We start from the raw sequence: 16,255 nt of genomic DNA, 5'->3' as shown, positions 1-16,255 counted from the left end.
ACACTTTTCCAGTATTGTTAATACTGCTTCTATGAAGAAGCTGAGGCAGAGGATGCCAGGTGCCACGTCTCCCTTGGATTTTAGAGTGGTATCTAATGTACTTTAAGAAATCCCATTCTTATCACTAAAAAACAAACAGAACTGAAATTGAAGCTTAATTTGTTTTAACTAGGTTTTCCGCTTCTTATTGAATAGAAGTTGAAGAACTAAGGTATACTGTTTACCTTTTTTTCTTTTTTCAGAATAAGAATGTCCTTGCATGTGCAGCAAAATACTGCAAATAAAAAGAATGAAATAATTTTGTCTGCTGTGTATAAAAGAAGTTTTACATGAAAACCATACATAAGTATAACCAGTTTCTTAGTTTGCGCAGTTTGGCTTATATTGGCTGAGTACAAGTATGGCCTGTGGGCTCTTCTGGCTCTTGGCTAAGTGATGCTTTCTGCACCCCTGAACAAAAGAGACACAGAGATGGTCACAGATGACTACTACATTTGGGAATGAGCCGGGGAGCTCTGTTGTTTTGGAAATACGGGTTTCCACAGCTCACACACCATCTGTACCCTGGTTTTTTGCTGGTAACCCTGCTCAGCAGGAGGCATTTCTTTCTCTCCCTCACCCGGTAATGTAGTAATGTCTCTCACACTGCTCCATGCAGTTCCTTGAGACTCCAAAGTCAGAGCTGGGAACTGAACATGGCAGCAGTGAGTATGGCAGTGCGCATGGGAAGGGCTTGGCAGTACCTGCCTCAGGCATGTCACAGACCAACAGAGCCTGCATAGAAACCAAGACACAAAACCTCATGTATCAGCAGGTCTTAGTCTTATTCTCATTTTTTAAATGGCAGTGGAAATGAGAGACTGAGAGCAATGAGGCATTTGTCACATCAGTTAATAGGTATTGTTTTATTCTATTTGGCCTTTTCTCTTGTTCTGGTGCAGGCAGAAGGAGTCCTGAAGAGCAAAATGCCACTATCCGGTAAAGATACGAGGGAGAGATGGAAATCTAGACAGATGCTAAAGGTTCCATTAGCTGTATGACTCCAAACTGGAAGCTGGAAATCATTCCCTGTGCAGGCTACCATAACCATCAGAGTGAAGCAGGGCAGTTATGTTTTCACACATCATGTATTTCAGAGGAGCATTCCCCAAATCCATGGTCTGATTTCCAGCTGTGGTTGTATTATTAAGTAAATAAGGACCATTGTCTGGGTGTTAGAAGCCAGTCAGCCTAGGCAGAAAGAGATGAGACAGGCAAGGACAGGCAGAAATATTGAAGAGAAAGGCTTGTGGCAAGAAATGCAGACACTACTTGGGAAAATGCTTATTTGAAACTGTGCTTCCTAACCCAATTCCAGTGCACATCACAGGAACACAAGCTGGATTTGAATAGGGGTCTCAGAGGTCAGTGTTTTATCCATTAAGCTGTAACTGCCTAAACTGAGTATGCAGCCCAAGAGACAAATCAGAGCTTTGCCTGATTTGTATGTTTGCACTTCGGGGAGTTGGTTTCAGCAGACCAAATAATGCTGAAACGTTGCTCAGCTGATAACACAGCAATTACAAAGTTCACTGTGAGAGATCCTGCTGTGAACTGGCTAAAGGTTTCTGCATCAATTCTGGTTTTGATAAGCTCTTCTGCATATAGAGAGAAGGCAGCACAGATGTAGAGGGAAGATGTTGGGGGTTATGGCAATTTTTTAAATCTTTCAAAAATCATGTGTGTTTTGGTTTGGTGGTTTTTTTTGTTTCATTTGGTTTTTTTTATTAACAATTTAATCATAGTACAGCTTTGGATGCTGATTTTCATATTCTTGTCAGACATGAAAAATAATGGTTGCTGCACCTGAAAGAGGAATTTTCCTTTTGATCCCACCTGGCCATGGCCATTAGCATCACTGTAGAGGCTTGGGTGCCTTAGCACTGCCCAGGTGGAAGATGTACTGCAGGTAGTATGTTGCTCCTTCTTAGAAATCCTCCACCACCTCATCTCAGCCCTCCTGAATTTGTTGTTTTGGCAGATGATGGACCTTTGGGAAGTTTGGGAAGGTTTTAGCAGGAAAGAAGAGTTGAGTTACTTTTGAAACTTTCCTGCTCTCTGTACCCACCTCTCCTTTCTATAATCTGTTGACTTGGGGGTAGTTTTTTGTTCTCTTTAATTTTTTTTTTCAAAGCATTGTATCAGTTATGCAAAATAACAGTTCTAAATACTTCATAATAAAAACAGGGAGCTATTATGAAAGCACGTGTTGACACAGAGGCTGTTGAACAAATGCTCCTAGTCTGTATATTGGCTCAAGGGCTGAACTTCTGTATTAAGCTGGAAAGGTCATCATTTGGCAAATCTATCTGGAGTGCTGATAAAAATATTGCATATTTTAGGCAGTAAAAAATGTCAGAGATCTAGAAAGTTATACTTCTTTTGAAAAAGTGTGTAATTCCCAATACAAATGAGAGGACAAGATGGAGAATCTAGGAACTATAGTGAACTTTCACACTTATAAGATGTAACTGTGTTTGCTGCAACCTAGCAAGTGTAGATTTGCAGTCAAATGAATTTAGGCAGTCTTTTTTTTCCAGCTCAGCACCACAGAATAACTGAGTCTTCCATGTCTCATGGTTATTCAAAGATGATTTGGTTCTTTATACTTCTTAATCAGCATTAACTTAAGGAAAAATTGTTCCATTCCCCTTCTTTTAAACTCTTATAGCTTTCCTGATTGGCAGAAGGACTTTAAATTTCTAGTTTACAGTTCTGGAAATTTTACTGAAAATTGCTTTGCCTTAGATTTTTTTAATTTCCAGTCCTGTTATATTTCCCTTTCCTGAACACTGTGGCTCAGTAGAAATAGAGGATGCTGCTTCACAAAGTCTTGACATTTTTCTAGACCTGCTTTCTCTTAGAGCTCAGATAGATAAGGGTCTGTATTATTTGTCATCTTACCACACAGTGATCTCAAAGTGAGCTATTCATAAGACAATCCACTGGGGTATGGCAAGAAGATACTAAAACCTCAGTAGTACCTGTATATAATTTATAAACAAGTATATGTTGGGGGACATGAAGTTTTTTTCTGATAGGAGAGTAGGGTCAAAAAAGTTGGGAGTACATTTTCATTGCAGGGGATTGCTTTCATAAGATTTAATGAAATCATCAGCAGGCTATGTGTAGCCAAAATGCCTAAATTTATTGCCTGAAGTGCTTTTAGTATAAGTTTACTCCTGGATACTGTTACACATAAACATCAGCAGTAAAATTATATTGTATTTGGCAATAGCCTGAAGCTGATTTTTAAAAGGGACTGTGCGTGCCATTGTGGAGGCTTTGGCAGTTGTTGACTGCAGGTGTAGGAGCTGAGAGCATGGGTGAGCAGCAATTCTTTGGGAGGCCTTTACTACCAACCTCTCTTTAGATTGCTTTCTGAAGGAAATAAGGCTTACGCAGTTGCTTCACTTTTGTGTCTGTTACATCCTTTTCTATCTCAGCTGTCTCAGTAGCTGAGCAGCAGACTCAGAAGCATCAGTCTGGTTTGACAAAGGAATAAAAATCTCACTGATTTGTGAGACTCAGCAAGTGAGTGGAGAAGAGAATGTTTCAAACTGAAGCTCCTCCAGAGGTAAAGGCAGCACATGGTCTAGATGACCAGCCACTTGCTGCCAACTTGCATGTGTTGTGTAGCTAGCCATTTAGTTGACACTCAACCTCTGAGAAGTGTTGCTGTACGGTGTCTCTGCAGGATGGGAATGTCATAGGTGACATATCAAAGTCAAGACCATAATTTTAGAAGAGGAAGATTGCTAGGAGAAAAAAAAGTGGAAATAATGGGAAAGGTGGAATATTTCTGCCATTATTTGACAAACACTGCGCACAAACAAGTCTGGTGCACAAATGTGCTCAAGGATCCTGTTTCAATTTTGGCTTTCATAAAATATTTTTATCTGCCAGGCAATGGGGACAAATCTTTGCCAAGAAATAATGGAAGGAGGAAAGGGGGGAAGGAAGGGGCTGCCAGGATAATTTTTGTTTTGTTTTGTTAAGTATTGTCAGTAGTTTTGGACAAGGGATTTTCTTACTGTGCGTCTCTGTTCACTAGCTCTCCTGTTTATTTTTACTAAAATAGTCTGAAAATCATTCCTCTTGTAAAAGAAGATTACAGCATGTTAATATACATGTTTTTAGCACAGTTTATTTACATTTGCTGCTGATTTATTCCCACCTTGAAGAGGGCTATACCTTTTCCATGCTGTAAATCTACAAATGATCAGACCTGTAATGTTCGCTTTTTATCAGAATGAAGATACTTAATCTAAAAACGTACTATGACTTAGGTGCACAGACTGTTTCTTGTGCCCAGGCATAATCTGTTATTCTTCCTAGCTGAAGCATATCTGCAAATACACAGATGATACAAAAGATAAGTTTCTGATGGAGCTGAATTTTCCCACCAACTTCAGCAAGGATAGAGCAGGTATCAAGTCACATAAAACTAGCTCAACATTCTGTTAAACGTTACAAGGGAGTATTGTAAGAGCTACTATTTATGTACTATAAGACAAGGAAAGGGTGGAAGGAATACAGATGCTCCAGTATTGATATAAGAGACAACTTCCCTGTGTGTGTACACCACAGTGTGTTGCATGGTGGTGAAGGATGTGGTGAGTTGACATGACAAACTTCTGACTGTACTCATTTCACCTTCAGGGATCCTTCTGCAAGTTGAAGTTTCCCTTCAGACTACTGTTCCCAACCTGTCCTATTCCAAGAAGCACAAATATCAGAAGAAAAGACAGACACAAGTCCATTCTTCATCACGGTGTGAAGCAGTCTCTTGTCTTTCTGTAGCCTTAACAAATGCCATCCTAGCACATCTTTCTTCCCTAAGCAGTAGAGATCACCAGCTTCTGCAGCTATCCTGCACAGCATGGCCTTCCCTTTGCTGTTGTGCTTTGGGCCCTGACTTTTAAGGGGTGGTGTTGCTGTCCTGAAAAGTGCTTTCCCAATGAATATCAAATGTTCTCAGTGTGGCAGCCTCAGCATCAGGGAGGCACATGCCTCCAGAGAACTTCAAGTAATAAAAATGCAGTAAAATGTAATTTCTGATATTTTTTGTCAGTTTCTTGCCCTTCTATCTCTAAAGCTGTCCTTATATGCCTTTTCTTCAATCCAGCATCAGAAACATCAGAAAACCACTCGTTATCTTCACACCTGCTAGGCTATACCTCACCCATCCATGAGCCTCTAAAAGGCTTATGATAGAAACACTTCCACTGGGTTACAGTGACCAGCAGCATGCCATAGAGATGTCTCACAATGCAAGTATCTTATCTGCCCAGTAAAACACGACATTTGAATAACATTACTTAGTGGTGGATAGCCTTAAGTAACAAAGGTTAGTACTAAAAATGAGCAAGTGCTAGTTTGGAGTGAGAACACCCTAACCTCTCTTTAGGACTATGATAAAGTTGGTATTTCTTGTTTCCCATCCAAATCACAGAAATTTATATGACCTCCCCATAAATCAGGAGCTACAAAAATAATGTATGCAATCCAATTCACTATTGGCCACAGCTGTTGAAACCACTCATGATAATCAACATGTTTACTAAAGTATTACCCTAATGGTGGCATAAACACGAGAAAGTTTTTCAGTTGATAACCCAAGTAAGTTTGTATTGACACTCAGATCATTGCTAATAGCTCTTCAGATCAAGGTCACTGCTTTGCTTTAACATAAAAGTAAAAATACATGGAAAAGCAAAGTACACCTCTTAAAAATTTCAGTACAGAAGAAGGTTACATGTCAAGTACAAGGTCCCGCACCTGGGTTAGAGCAATCCCAGGCACAGCTATAGGTTGGGCAGAGAAGAGATTCAGAGCAGCCCTGAGGAGGAGGACTTAGAGTGTTGGTCAATGAGAAAATGAACATGAGCCAGCTTCAGTGTGTGCTTACAGCCCAGAAAGCCAACCGTATTCTGGGCTCCATCAAAAGGAGCGTGACCAGCAGGTCAAAGGAGGTGATCCTGCCCCTCTACTCTGCTCCTGTGAGACCTCACTTGAAGTATTGTGTGCAGTTCTGGTGTCCTCAACATAAAAAGGACATGGAACTGTTGGAACAAGTCCAGAGGAGGGCCATGAGGATGATCAGGGGACTGGAGCACCTCCCATATGAAGACAGGCTGAGAAAGTTGGGGCTGTTCAGCCTGGAGAAGAGAAGGCTGCTTGGAGACCTCATAGCAGCCTTCCAGTATCTGAAGGGAGCCTGTAAGGATGCTGTGGATGGACTCTTCATTAGGGACTGTAGTGATAGGACTAGGGGTAACGCCTTAATACTTAAAGAGGGGAAGTTTAGATTGCATATAAGGAAGAAGTTCTTTACTGTTAGGGTGGTGAGGTACTGGAATGGGTTGCTCAGGGAGGTAGTGAATGCTCCATCCCTGGCAATGTTCCAAGGCCAGGTTGGACAGAGCCTTGGGTGACATGGTTTAGTGTGAGGTGTCCCTGCCCGTGGCAGGGGGGTTGGAACTAGGTGATCTTGAGGTCCTTTCCAACCCTAACTATTCTGTGATTCTGTGAAGGTTTATAATAGTCTGTACTATAATGCTCAGCCTCTGGAAAAGACAGGAGATCATAGCTTCATCTGAGGCTACTGATGCAGTAACTGCTTTCTAGAGCAGGTGTGGCTGTTTCTAACTATGAGCAAGGAGGTGCCTTCTGCCTGCTGCAAAAGGATGCCTGTGGTGGTGGCTGCAGTGAGACTAGAAGATACATGACGGCTTAGAAGGTACAGTTCTTTGTACCACTGGCTGTCATGAAACAACATGGGAGTGTTTGTTTAATACAGACTGTAAAATGTCCCAGGCACTCAGGACTCTTAAGTACTTTCATATTTCCAGGGGAACTTTTCCTGGGAACCTTTGTTCATATTGAATAAATTTCCCATGATATCATAACGCTCCATTAGTTATAAATGTGCTGATTTGCGGATGTGCAATTAGCTGACTCAAGCAAAAAAGCATTATAGATACCCTGTGTATGAAGTGGCAGTTTATTTCTCTCCATATGGTCTGTAACTTGTTCCATGCTGCTTAACGTGGGGTCTGGGCTTACTGCCCATTGCTCATCACAGTTTATAGGGAGGAAAATTGAAGGCAGCCACAGAGTTAATTCTTTGCAATACCGTTATTTCCTTAATGCATTACCTAAGCTGTTTGCATCAGCCAAAATAGTCCTCTTGAAAGCAGGTGAGTCCTGAGTGTGTCCTCTGCAGAATGAAAGTGAAGAGGGAATCATCTTAGAAAAGGGCACTGCATAAACAGAGAGTCAGGGGCTTCCCTAAAGGAACAAATAGGGCTCCCCAAATCCTGCATAACTCAAGCCCTTTAAAGGATTGTGTATTTCTGTCTGTTTTTTCCTGACATATGTTTATTTATCTCTACTTGAATGGATGTCTACCAAGCATTAAGTCTTGTCCCTCTGAAGTCCATGCAGAACTTCCTTGGGCCTCAGCAGTGGTGGGACTGCACCCTGAATTAAGTCTCAGGAAGACTCTCATGTAAAATATGCTCAACACAGGATAATTGTTTTGCTGTCAAAGTGGCAGTTAGTACCTTACCTCATTCACATTTTTAACTCTTGTGGTACTAAATAAATAAATTCTACTCTCCAGTATCTCTCCTGCTCCTTTAAAATGAGTGGAGAGCATGAAACAAATCAGATTTGAGAAAGGAATAGCATATATTAATGTACAGGGTTAAACTTCTGAGAACAAGGAATCTTTTTTGTCTCATCAGCATGTTTAGCAGTTGCAAATCTCAGTGTATATGGAAATACCTTATGTTCAAAGGCTATTAACAGCTGTGAAATTAGTTGTGCAAATCTGAATACATTTACAAATCTGAACTGCATATTTTATGTTTTTATGTAGCATTTGTGCATATATTGATACAATTGCCTTGTAGTTTATGAAATCTGAATGTACAGTTTCAGTGTGAACTTTCTGATTACTTTAATCATGAGGTCATTAAGCGAAAGCCATTGCCATATGTGAATTTTTAATTCTGTGCAATATAATAAGATGCCTTTTGGGAGTAACAGTGAATTAAAACCAGCAGATACATGTTGAAAAACTTGATTTAAGGTGTGAAATACATGTTTATTAAAAAAATAATGTTTTAATCATGTCTGCCTTCAAATAACTCCAGGTGGTTACAGGTTTATTTTTGTTTTATGACTGTAATAGTCATTTTAGAGTACACACAACACATTCTACAGTGCACCTCCAAATCGTTGTATTTAGAGATGAGTAATTTTTGAGGATGAGACGCTTACGTTTCTGGGTTCAGCTTATAGCTCTAAGGATTTAAAATATGTAACGTTAGTGTCTTACACAAATCATGTTTCATCTGGTAATGAAACTCTCTGAAAAAAAAAAAAAGAGAGAGAATGCAGTACTTGGATGTCTTTGCAACATGAAAACCTAGTACATGGCCAGCAGACATGCTGCTTGGAAACCTATGGGAGTATTCACATGCTTGCAACTAGAGCCTTGCTTCTGTGTTCAGGAATCCTGATCTTCTCACACAGATCTCAACACATGACTGAAATAATCTCTTTATCCAGCATATGGTCTTTGTGAGGACTGGATAGAAATCAGCTACTGGGTCTTATTTGTCATTTGTCCCAGAGTGCTCTTTCCTTCTAAGTGCTCCCTTTCTAGCTCAGGGCAATGGAGGCATTTTAGCAATGCAAAGAGGTGATTAGAAGCACTTCTGCTGGAATGTATGCTGTAGTGCTTAGTGAAATTAATTTGGTTTATGATGGGGGCATTGAGAGGCAGCACTGGGCTTTGTCCCACTCACTGTCACTGTTTCCCAGCGTGACATTGGAAGTGTCAGTAGTGACCCACTCTTTTCTGTGCTTCACGCATGCACAGTGCTACCAGGACCTGGGGGGAAGCTGGGAGTTTTTGTGTCCAGGAGAACTGAATCTTTAAACCCAGATTATTCTAGTTGATATTGTTGTAGCTGATACTTGTGTGTGTAAGGAGAATCATACCTGCTTGGCTTCTCAGGAAAACTGTTCTGACAACAAAGTGCTGTCTCCTTGCCCAAAATCAGTGACCATGTCGATCCCAGACACATGAAATCAGAGAAATAAAAAGGCTGCTCAGATCTTTTCTTAGTCCATTTTCTTGCATCTCTTTGCCTATAACAGTAGAGCTGATCTGGGCAATTAGTAATTTGAGTCCACAGGTATCTGGAGATAAATTTTTCAGGTTATGTCCTTATTTTATAAGACATGCAGTAAAGTACTGTTTGCACAGACAAACTCTACAATAATAGCCTAAGCAGTGTATGAGCTATACAGTAGGAACTGCCACTTGCCAACTTGAAATCCTAGAAAAAAATATACTAAAATGCTTCATTAAAAAAAAAAAAACAAAACAAAAAACCCAGGGGAAAAAGAATAGCATAACAGAAAAAGCATTACTTGAATGTCAGCAAGAACTTTTATTTGTTGTTGTGTTTTAAGCTTCCCCCACCAGCTGAAAACTGAAACCCTTCAATCATACAGAGATTTACTACAAAGGAATCCGAAGCTGCAGCTGAACAAGTGATGGACTAGCAACTATGAGATCAAGTAAATTTTGGCACCCATGTCTTCACTAGCTGCCATTTCACCAACAGTTTCTGCAGATCTTTCAGTTAGACCATGAAAGTGATCTTTTGTAACAGGAAAACTAGAGAACATGAAAAGCACTCTGCTCCTCTGCTCGGGCAGAGTGGTGTTTGCAGCCCTTTCTCCCCAACAGAAACTGCTGAAGTGTTAATGTAGCTGCTGTGCCCTGCCAAACTAAGCCGATTTCATACACTCCTCTCTTCTTGCTATATTAAATGGGGATCTAAGGTTATTCGTGTGTATGTTACACTCTGAAATCACTGCAAGGACATGAGGTATTCTATAATCTCCTGAGGACTGGTCTTCTCAGGCCTCTTCAGGTTTTACTGTCATTAGTGGTCAAGTTCGGGCAGATGTGCAAAAGGCATCAAAGTAGGTGAGAAAGATAAGATTTTGTGCAAGGGTTTAAAGAAGGGAGTTAGTTCATTTGCATTGCAATTAGGGAAACTGGGTTTAGATTAGGTAATGTGCCTATTTCTGGTTTGTGCAATGTCCGAGTGGGCACAAAGTGGCTCAGCAAAACACAAGTGGGTGGGAACCCTCCCTCCTTTCACATGCCAATCATGCACTACCTTCCTGGGATCACACCATGACATGCTCAAGTAGTGGCATGGTAGAACTGTTTTCTTAATCAAAGTGAATTTTAAAAGTGCTATTAAGGTAAAGGATGTAAATTGCAAAGTTGATTTGTATTACTAGGCCATCTTTCTGCCATAGCCAAATGGCAATACCCAGTTAATGGAATGGCAGAACAAGCAAATGACAGCCTGTAGAGATAGCAAAGGAGAGAGAAGCATTATTGCAGGGAAAACCCAATTTCCTTGTTAACAGGAATGTGGATGCATGCAAACACATATGTGGGCAGCTCATAGCAGGATTGAAACAAAAGTTTGTAGTCTCTCAGGAGTCTCTTGCAGGCACAATGCAGTCAAGGACGCTTAGTTTTGCAAGGCACTCCATTAAAAAAGGCAGACTGCTGAACAGAATTGTCTGAAAAGTAGCAGTGGATGGCACATCTTCTACAGCAGAAGCTGTGAGATAAGTTATCCTCCTGCTTATGGCTACAACCTCCACAGTGGTTACTTCAAGCCAAATCCCATGTGCCATTTGTGGGAGGCTTAGGATGGGACAGGCAGGCAGGGGACACATGATAAAGTCTCATCTTTGCTATCCCCAGGTGCTCCAGCTGTCTGGAGACCTTCCTGCTGCTGAGCCATATGGGCTCTCTCAGCTGCTGGTGATGGAGGGTGGACATTCGCTGCTTGCACACCCCATGGAGCAAACTTTGTCTTGTTTTGTAAATGTTAGAGATTTCTCCTATGTCCTTCTATAAACTGCTTGATCAACTACCTCCTTCAGTGAAGATGTCTTTCTTAATTTCTGTATTTATGGTGATGCCCCAAGTAGGGTCGTAGGATTGCAGAGCAACCAGAAAAAAGCTTTCCCTTTGGCTGGACCTAGAGTTAGCCAGGTGTAAGGCAGCTCCCATTTCATCTCATCATCTCATCTCATGGGAGATAAGACTCAGCATACAGTGTCCTGAGCACCGTGATGTGCCAGTTCGAGTCTGGGGATGGAGTTGACCCCAGCCAGCTGGTGGGCAATGCCAGGTTGGCTGCAAAGCAGGAGGGGGCCCTCAGTACCACCAGGGCCCCTGGGTTTGGTTCTGCAGCGTGCAAACGCCCATGCCATAAATGAATAATAGCGATATTTTCTGTCTGAGGTTTGTTTGCTTTTGGTTTCTCTTGGACTAGCTAACCTGTGCCTTGAGAAAATAAACAAAATGTTTTTAATATCCATGCCACCAATGAGACAAAGGCAGTGCATCTAATCTTAATCTATATTGTTTGGAGTTTGTTCAGTAAATTAGCTGTAAGAAAGAATACATTTCTTCTTTAAAGTCCCTTCCCCGCCCCTGCTGGTACAAGCGTTACTTCCTGCCCTTCTGCTCTCTCAGTAGCGCTTCCCTTTCCTGTTTTGGTTATAAGCTTTCATAGAGACTCCTGGCTTGTCTCCCTGCCAAATTTCTCTTCTCAGTAATCAGGTGAAATAGTCTATTTTGATTTAACCACACGTGCTGGATTTGAGTGTACACTCCTGCAGGATTACCTGACCAGGTCTTCCTCAAATGGCAGGCACGTAAGTATCTGGGAACCGAGAAGGGAGGCAGGAAATTTGTTGACCAGTGTTAATGTGACTGGATAGGACGGAGGGCATGTATTGTCATAAATACAGAAGGGCTGTGTTTTGGTTATAGCCTCATAAGATAATTTATAATTGTATAAAATGGAAATTAAGCTCTTATGGAAATACTACATTAATATTCATCCCCTAGCAGTGAGGGAGAGGTTGACTTGACAGAGTGATCCTTTTTCATTCCTGGTCTGCCTCTGTGAGCTCCAGGGGAATTGTCGCAGGTTTATTTGCATTTCTTCTGGGATTGAAGGGAAACCAAAGCAAAGCAATTCCAGCTTTAATGAAAGATCTTTATGTTGATTTCCTGTACTCATGTATGAGTCTGCCTCTCCTGATTATTAATGATTATGGTCTTTCAAAACCTTTGTTTAAGGTACTGTTCTCCTGAAATACGGGTATGGCTAGCCCACGAGTGAGGGCCCTAAGTCATGTATTTTCACTTGACAGTTCAGTTTTGGGTTTTGAATAATGTGTAATTTACAAGATTAGTTACTTCTTGGTTTTATTTCTGTAATTTAAGGGTGAGGGAAAGTAGCTTATATTAATAGCAACCTGATCTAGTCAAGTTGCTTTTTTACTGGTTTTGATTAATTGGGTTGATGGTGTTTCCCCAGGCTATTTGCTAGATTAATTTTTAGGAAATTCTAAATATTTACTTGGGTTTTATTTTTAAGAACTCCTAAAGTATATCTTCAAGGTGGTATGTAGAATCTGAAAGTGAACCACACTTCATTGCAGAAAGAAATGTGTGAATCAAAGCTTTACTGGAGCAGTGAAGTTTCTCTATTAGGAGACAGCAGCAACCCTACCTTTTTGGAGCAGGTGACAGCTGAAGAGCATATTTTCTGGAGCATGGCATGGCTCTGGGAGTCTTCTCAGAATTATTACACTTCCTCCATGAAGTGCCTTTTGCAAAGCAGTTCTCTTAAAGCATGTTTTTAACATATTGAGATACTGGTGGCTGGAGTTCCCCTTAGAATCATTTGCACTCTTCCGCATCAGTTTGCAAAACCTACCAGAAAACTGATGGGTTACAATTAACTCCACTGCATAGTTTCAAAATCTCAGCAACACAACCTAAGCAGATGTGCTGCTTTACAAGGGCATCAGTCTGCGGCCACCCCTCTGGTCCTAGATCTCCACTAATTAGCAGATGTGCTATTTACATGCCACAGCAGACACCAAGAGGTCAGGGCTCTCTGAGGACTTTCACTGGTGGTGCTGAGGTCAGAGCTGTTCTGGACTGACACTCAGGCCCAGGTGGAACATCTCTTCCCCTGTGCTGTCATTTTGCATACTTGATTTTTGTATTTCTACTCATTTCTCCCATGCTCAAGAGCACTGAGGGGTGACAGAAGGTTATGCAAGTTTCTCTGGGCATGCCAGGATTGCATGTATGTTCCCAAATTTAGCAACTCATCTCCCAAAGTCCCAGCTTAGTGTGGGACCTGGGTGCCTCACAAACTGTCTCTTTTCTGGTTTGCAGCTGAAGTATCTGCAGTTGATATCTGCAACAGACACTGGACAAGGGAATTCTCACTGGGTATGCCAGTGTAATAAGGGAGAATTCCAAATTAATGTCTTACTGCTAGCAGAAAAAAGGGTAACTCTTAGATACTCTTCCTTTTGGAGGTGAACTGATGTTCATATTGCTCCTGTTAATGCTGTAGGTACCAGTGTTTCCATTTCCTGCTCTGTAAAATATGTATTTATCTTGCAGGTGTGTCATTAATTTATTTAACAGCGTCAGTCTGTTTTGAGAGCTGCTTATAAAGGAAGCTTTATTTTTGTACTATTTTCTTGTAATTATTTAATATTGAACTGTTTAGATGCTGGAGTTTAACAGCGGAGTAAGGTGATGGCCAGTCACCTGCGGCAGATGCTCAGTGCAAAACACTCATCTCTCACTGGCAATGCAGCCAAAGCCCAGCACCAAAGGCAGGTCTGCAATGTGTACATGCAAGATGGGCAGGAGACCAAAAAAATAGCAGCTTCCTTGGGAACTGAGTTTTACTTCAGGCTGACTGGGGCAAGGGCAGCACTACAGGCAACCAGGAATGAGTGCCAGCTGAGGACTGCTGACTACTGGTTCCTAACTGGGCTGGTTTTTCAAGGGGTCCCAGGAAGTGGGACTCAGAAAAGCAAATGGAGGTAATCATTGTGGTACCTCTATATTATATCTGAAACTGTGACTGCTATTTTTCTAAATGTGTCCTAGACCATATTCAGGAGTCTGCATTTCACTGGGGATTAAAAGCTCCCATCTGGATGTAAAGTCCCTAGGGGTTTCTGCTGTCCTTTAGTGTGATCAAGTGGTTGGGTACTGTTGTTTCACTATGAGGTTTTGCTGCGTTGCTGAGGTTTTGCTCTGCGTTGCAGAGTTTCAGTGCTCTGGGACAGAGGTAGAGTGAACGATGGTGACACCGACTGTCTTGCAGTTTGGTTGCAGAGGGAAGTGGACTTTGAAATAGGAGGTCCCGGAAGGAGTCACAAGCATGACTAATGATGTGTTGGAGAAATGAGGCTCCCAAATAGAAATGGGGTCATGAGGCAAGCTGGCAGTGAATCTCTGGTGGGAAAGCTGGAGAGCTGCTGCACTACAGCAAGGTTTTGTCTGTAATGAGCTTGAATCTCAGATATGGTCTATATGAGCCTGGATGACCTGACTGACTTGTGTGCAGAGGGTCTCCCAGGTTTTTTTGTTCTGTAAATCCAGTTGTCAGAGAGAAATATCCCCCTGTTTCTACAAAGACTACTAAAACACTTTCCCTGCATTCCAGTCATTACTGTTTACTGTAGTGAAACCAATGAAAATGTTTAGCAAATTAGTCCACTGGAGTTTGTGGCACTCTTTAAATGCTCCAGGAGCATGACTTGTACATTAGTCATTTTTAAGTTAGCAGAGACCACACATCCCCATACACCAGGTTTTGTATTTATGTTAGCTGTTTAAACTGACATTGAAAGAATTCTATCAGCTTCTTAAATCAGCACCAGGACCTATTTCTTGCACACCAGGTTTGACCACACAAATACGTGGTTCAAGAAAAAAGTCACAACTGTAACTTTCTGTAGGCGGACTCAGTGGACACGTAGAGTGTGTTAAATGGTGTGTGAATTACCTCACATGTTCTGTGTGAATATTATTAGATTTTAATAATTGTATTAATTATGTTCTGAATATTATCAACTTACGACACTAATAAGGATTACTAGATAAGTCCCCAAAAAATTTTAGTTATTAATCATTTAAAGGTTGAGGGGGTGGACAGATGGGAAATGGAAATAAAAAATAAGTTAAATATTTGTAAAAGCAGCTGAGAATACCAGAAAACAGCATGTTTGAAGGTGAGAGAATCATGAGCAGCTTGAAACAAGGTAAACCCATAATAGGTTCAAAGCATAATAGCTTGATTTCTGTCAGGGAGCTTTCATAATGCTAAGTGAATGTCTGCACTGAGGAAATGCTTGTGTCTGTAAATACTAAGGGTAGTGGAAGTCTCCTGGTCCAGCTGACATGCCTGAGTAGAGCCCACAGAATTTGATAGTCAACCCTGAAGCTGGTTAGTTAGTCCTGGTCCATGGTTTCCCCATTCCCAGCCTCCACAATCATTACTGTCATTTCATGTCCCTCTGTGTTTCTTCCTCTTATTTAATTACTTGCAGTCAGCCAAACAAATCCATTAAGTCTCATGATACAGATATTTTTTTCCCTAGGATTCCCTGTGTTATCTTTTCCATACTCCTTGGGGGCTCCTTTAGGGCTATTAGACCTTGATAATCAGAAATTTACTAAAAAAACAGAAAGAAGAACTGCAGTTTTCAAGTTCTGCAAAGGTGGAAGAGGAAAGAATTTCTGAATGAAGCCATCTTCACTGCTGGAGGCTTACTGTTGCCCCTGACTGCTCTCCCAAATGCAGCAGTCTCTGTATATTAACTGGAACCTTTAACCTTGACATGACTCATTTGGGGCTGTAAGTGCTGCTGGTGCTGTAGCTAGCTGTACAAGGAGGATAAAACAAATCTGTGTGGCCAGCATGTGCTTGGCTGCCCACTCTCACCAGGGCTGAGAAAGAAGGGTCAAAGCTAACCCTTCCAGGAAGGATTAACTCCAGATCAGCTAAGCTGCTAATTTCTGAAGACAAATCCTAAACAGAAGAGATTGTGAAAATGGGCTACACAAAATTAAGCAAACAGTACTATGTGCAAACACTTCTGCTTTTTCAATTTATAGTTTCATAATATTGAAGCAATGTTCAATAAATCTCAACAATGAATGCTGGATTTTAGGTACCAGCTCTGAACAAAGGGTTTCCCAGTGCAGCCTGCTTCTATCAGATAGGAAGTTAAGCAGATTTGCTTTAACTTCAGGCAAACAAGT

General features: G+C 41.2%; 1 protein-coding gene across 4 annotated transcripts in view; it reads left to right on the top strand.

Moving 5' to 3' along the window:
• Positions 1–16,255, top strand: part of EVL (Enah/Vasp-like) — a 151,361-nt gene that overhangs the window by 58,918 nt on the left and 76,188 nt on the right. Inside the window, exon 1 of one of the 4 annotated variants that reach the window (XM_034061822.1) lies at positions 11,674–11,817. The exons of the other annotated variants lie outside the window; for them this stretch is intronic. Coding sequence (XP_033917713.1) covers positions 11,807–11,817 — 11 coding nt within the window. The 5' untranslated portion in view covers positions 11,674–11,806. Of the gene's footprint in view, positions 1–11,673; positions 11,818–16,255 lie in introns of those variants that run through there. 4 annotated transcript variants of the gene reach the window in all.

Source organism: Melopsittacus undulatus, chromosome 4 (genome assembly GCF_012275295.1).
Source record: "Melopsittacus undulatus isolate bMelUnd1 chromosome 4, bMelUnd1.mat.Z, whole genome shotgun sequence".
NCBI classification, from domain to species: Eukaryota; Metazoa; Chordata; class Aves; order Psittaciformes; family Psittaculidae; genus Melopsittacus; species Melopsittacus undulatus.
The sequence above is the reverse complement of the archived record's forward strand: the minus strand, read 5'-3'. Positions and strand labels throughout refer to the sequence as shown.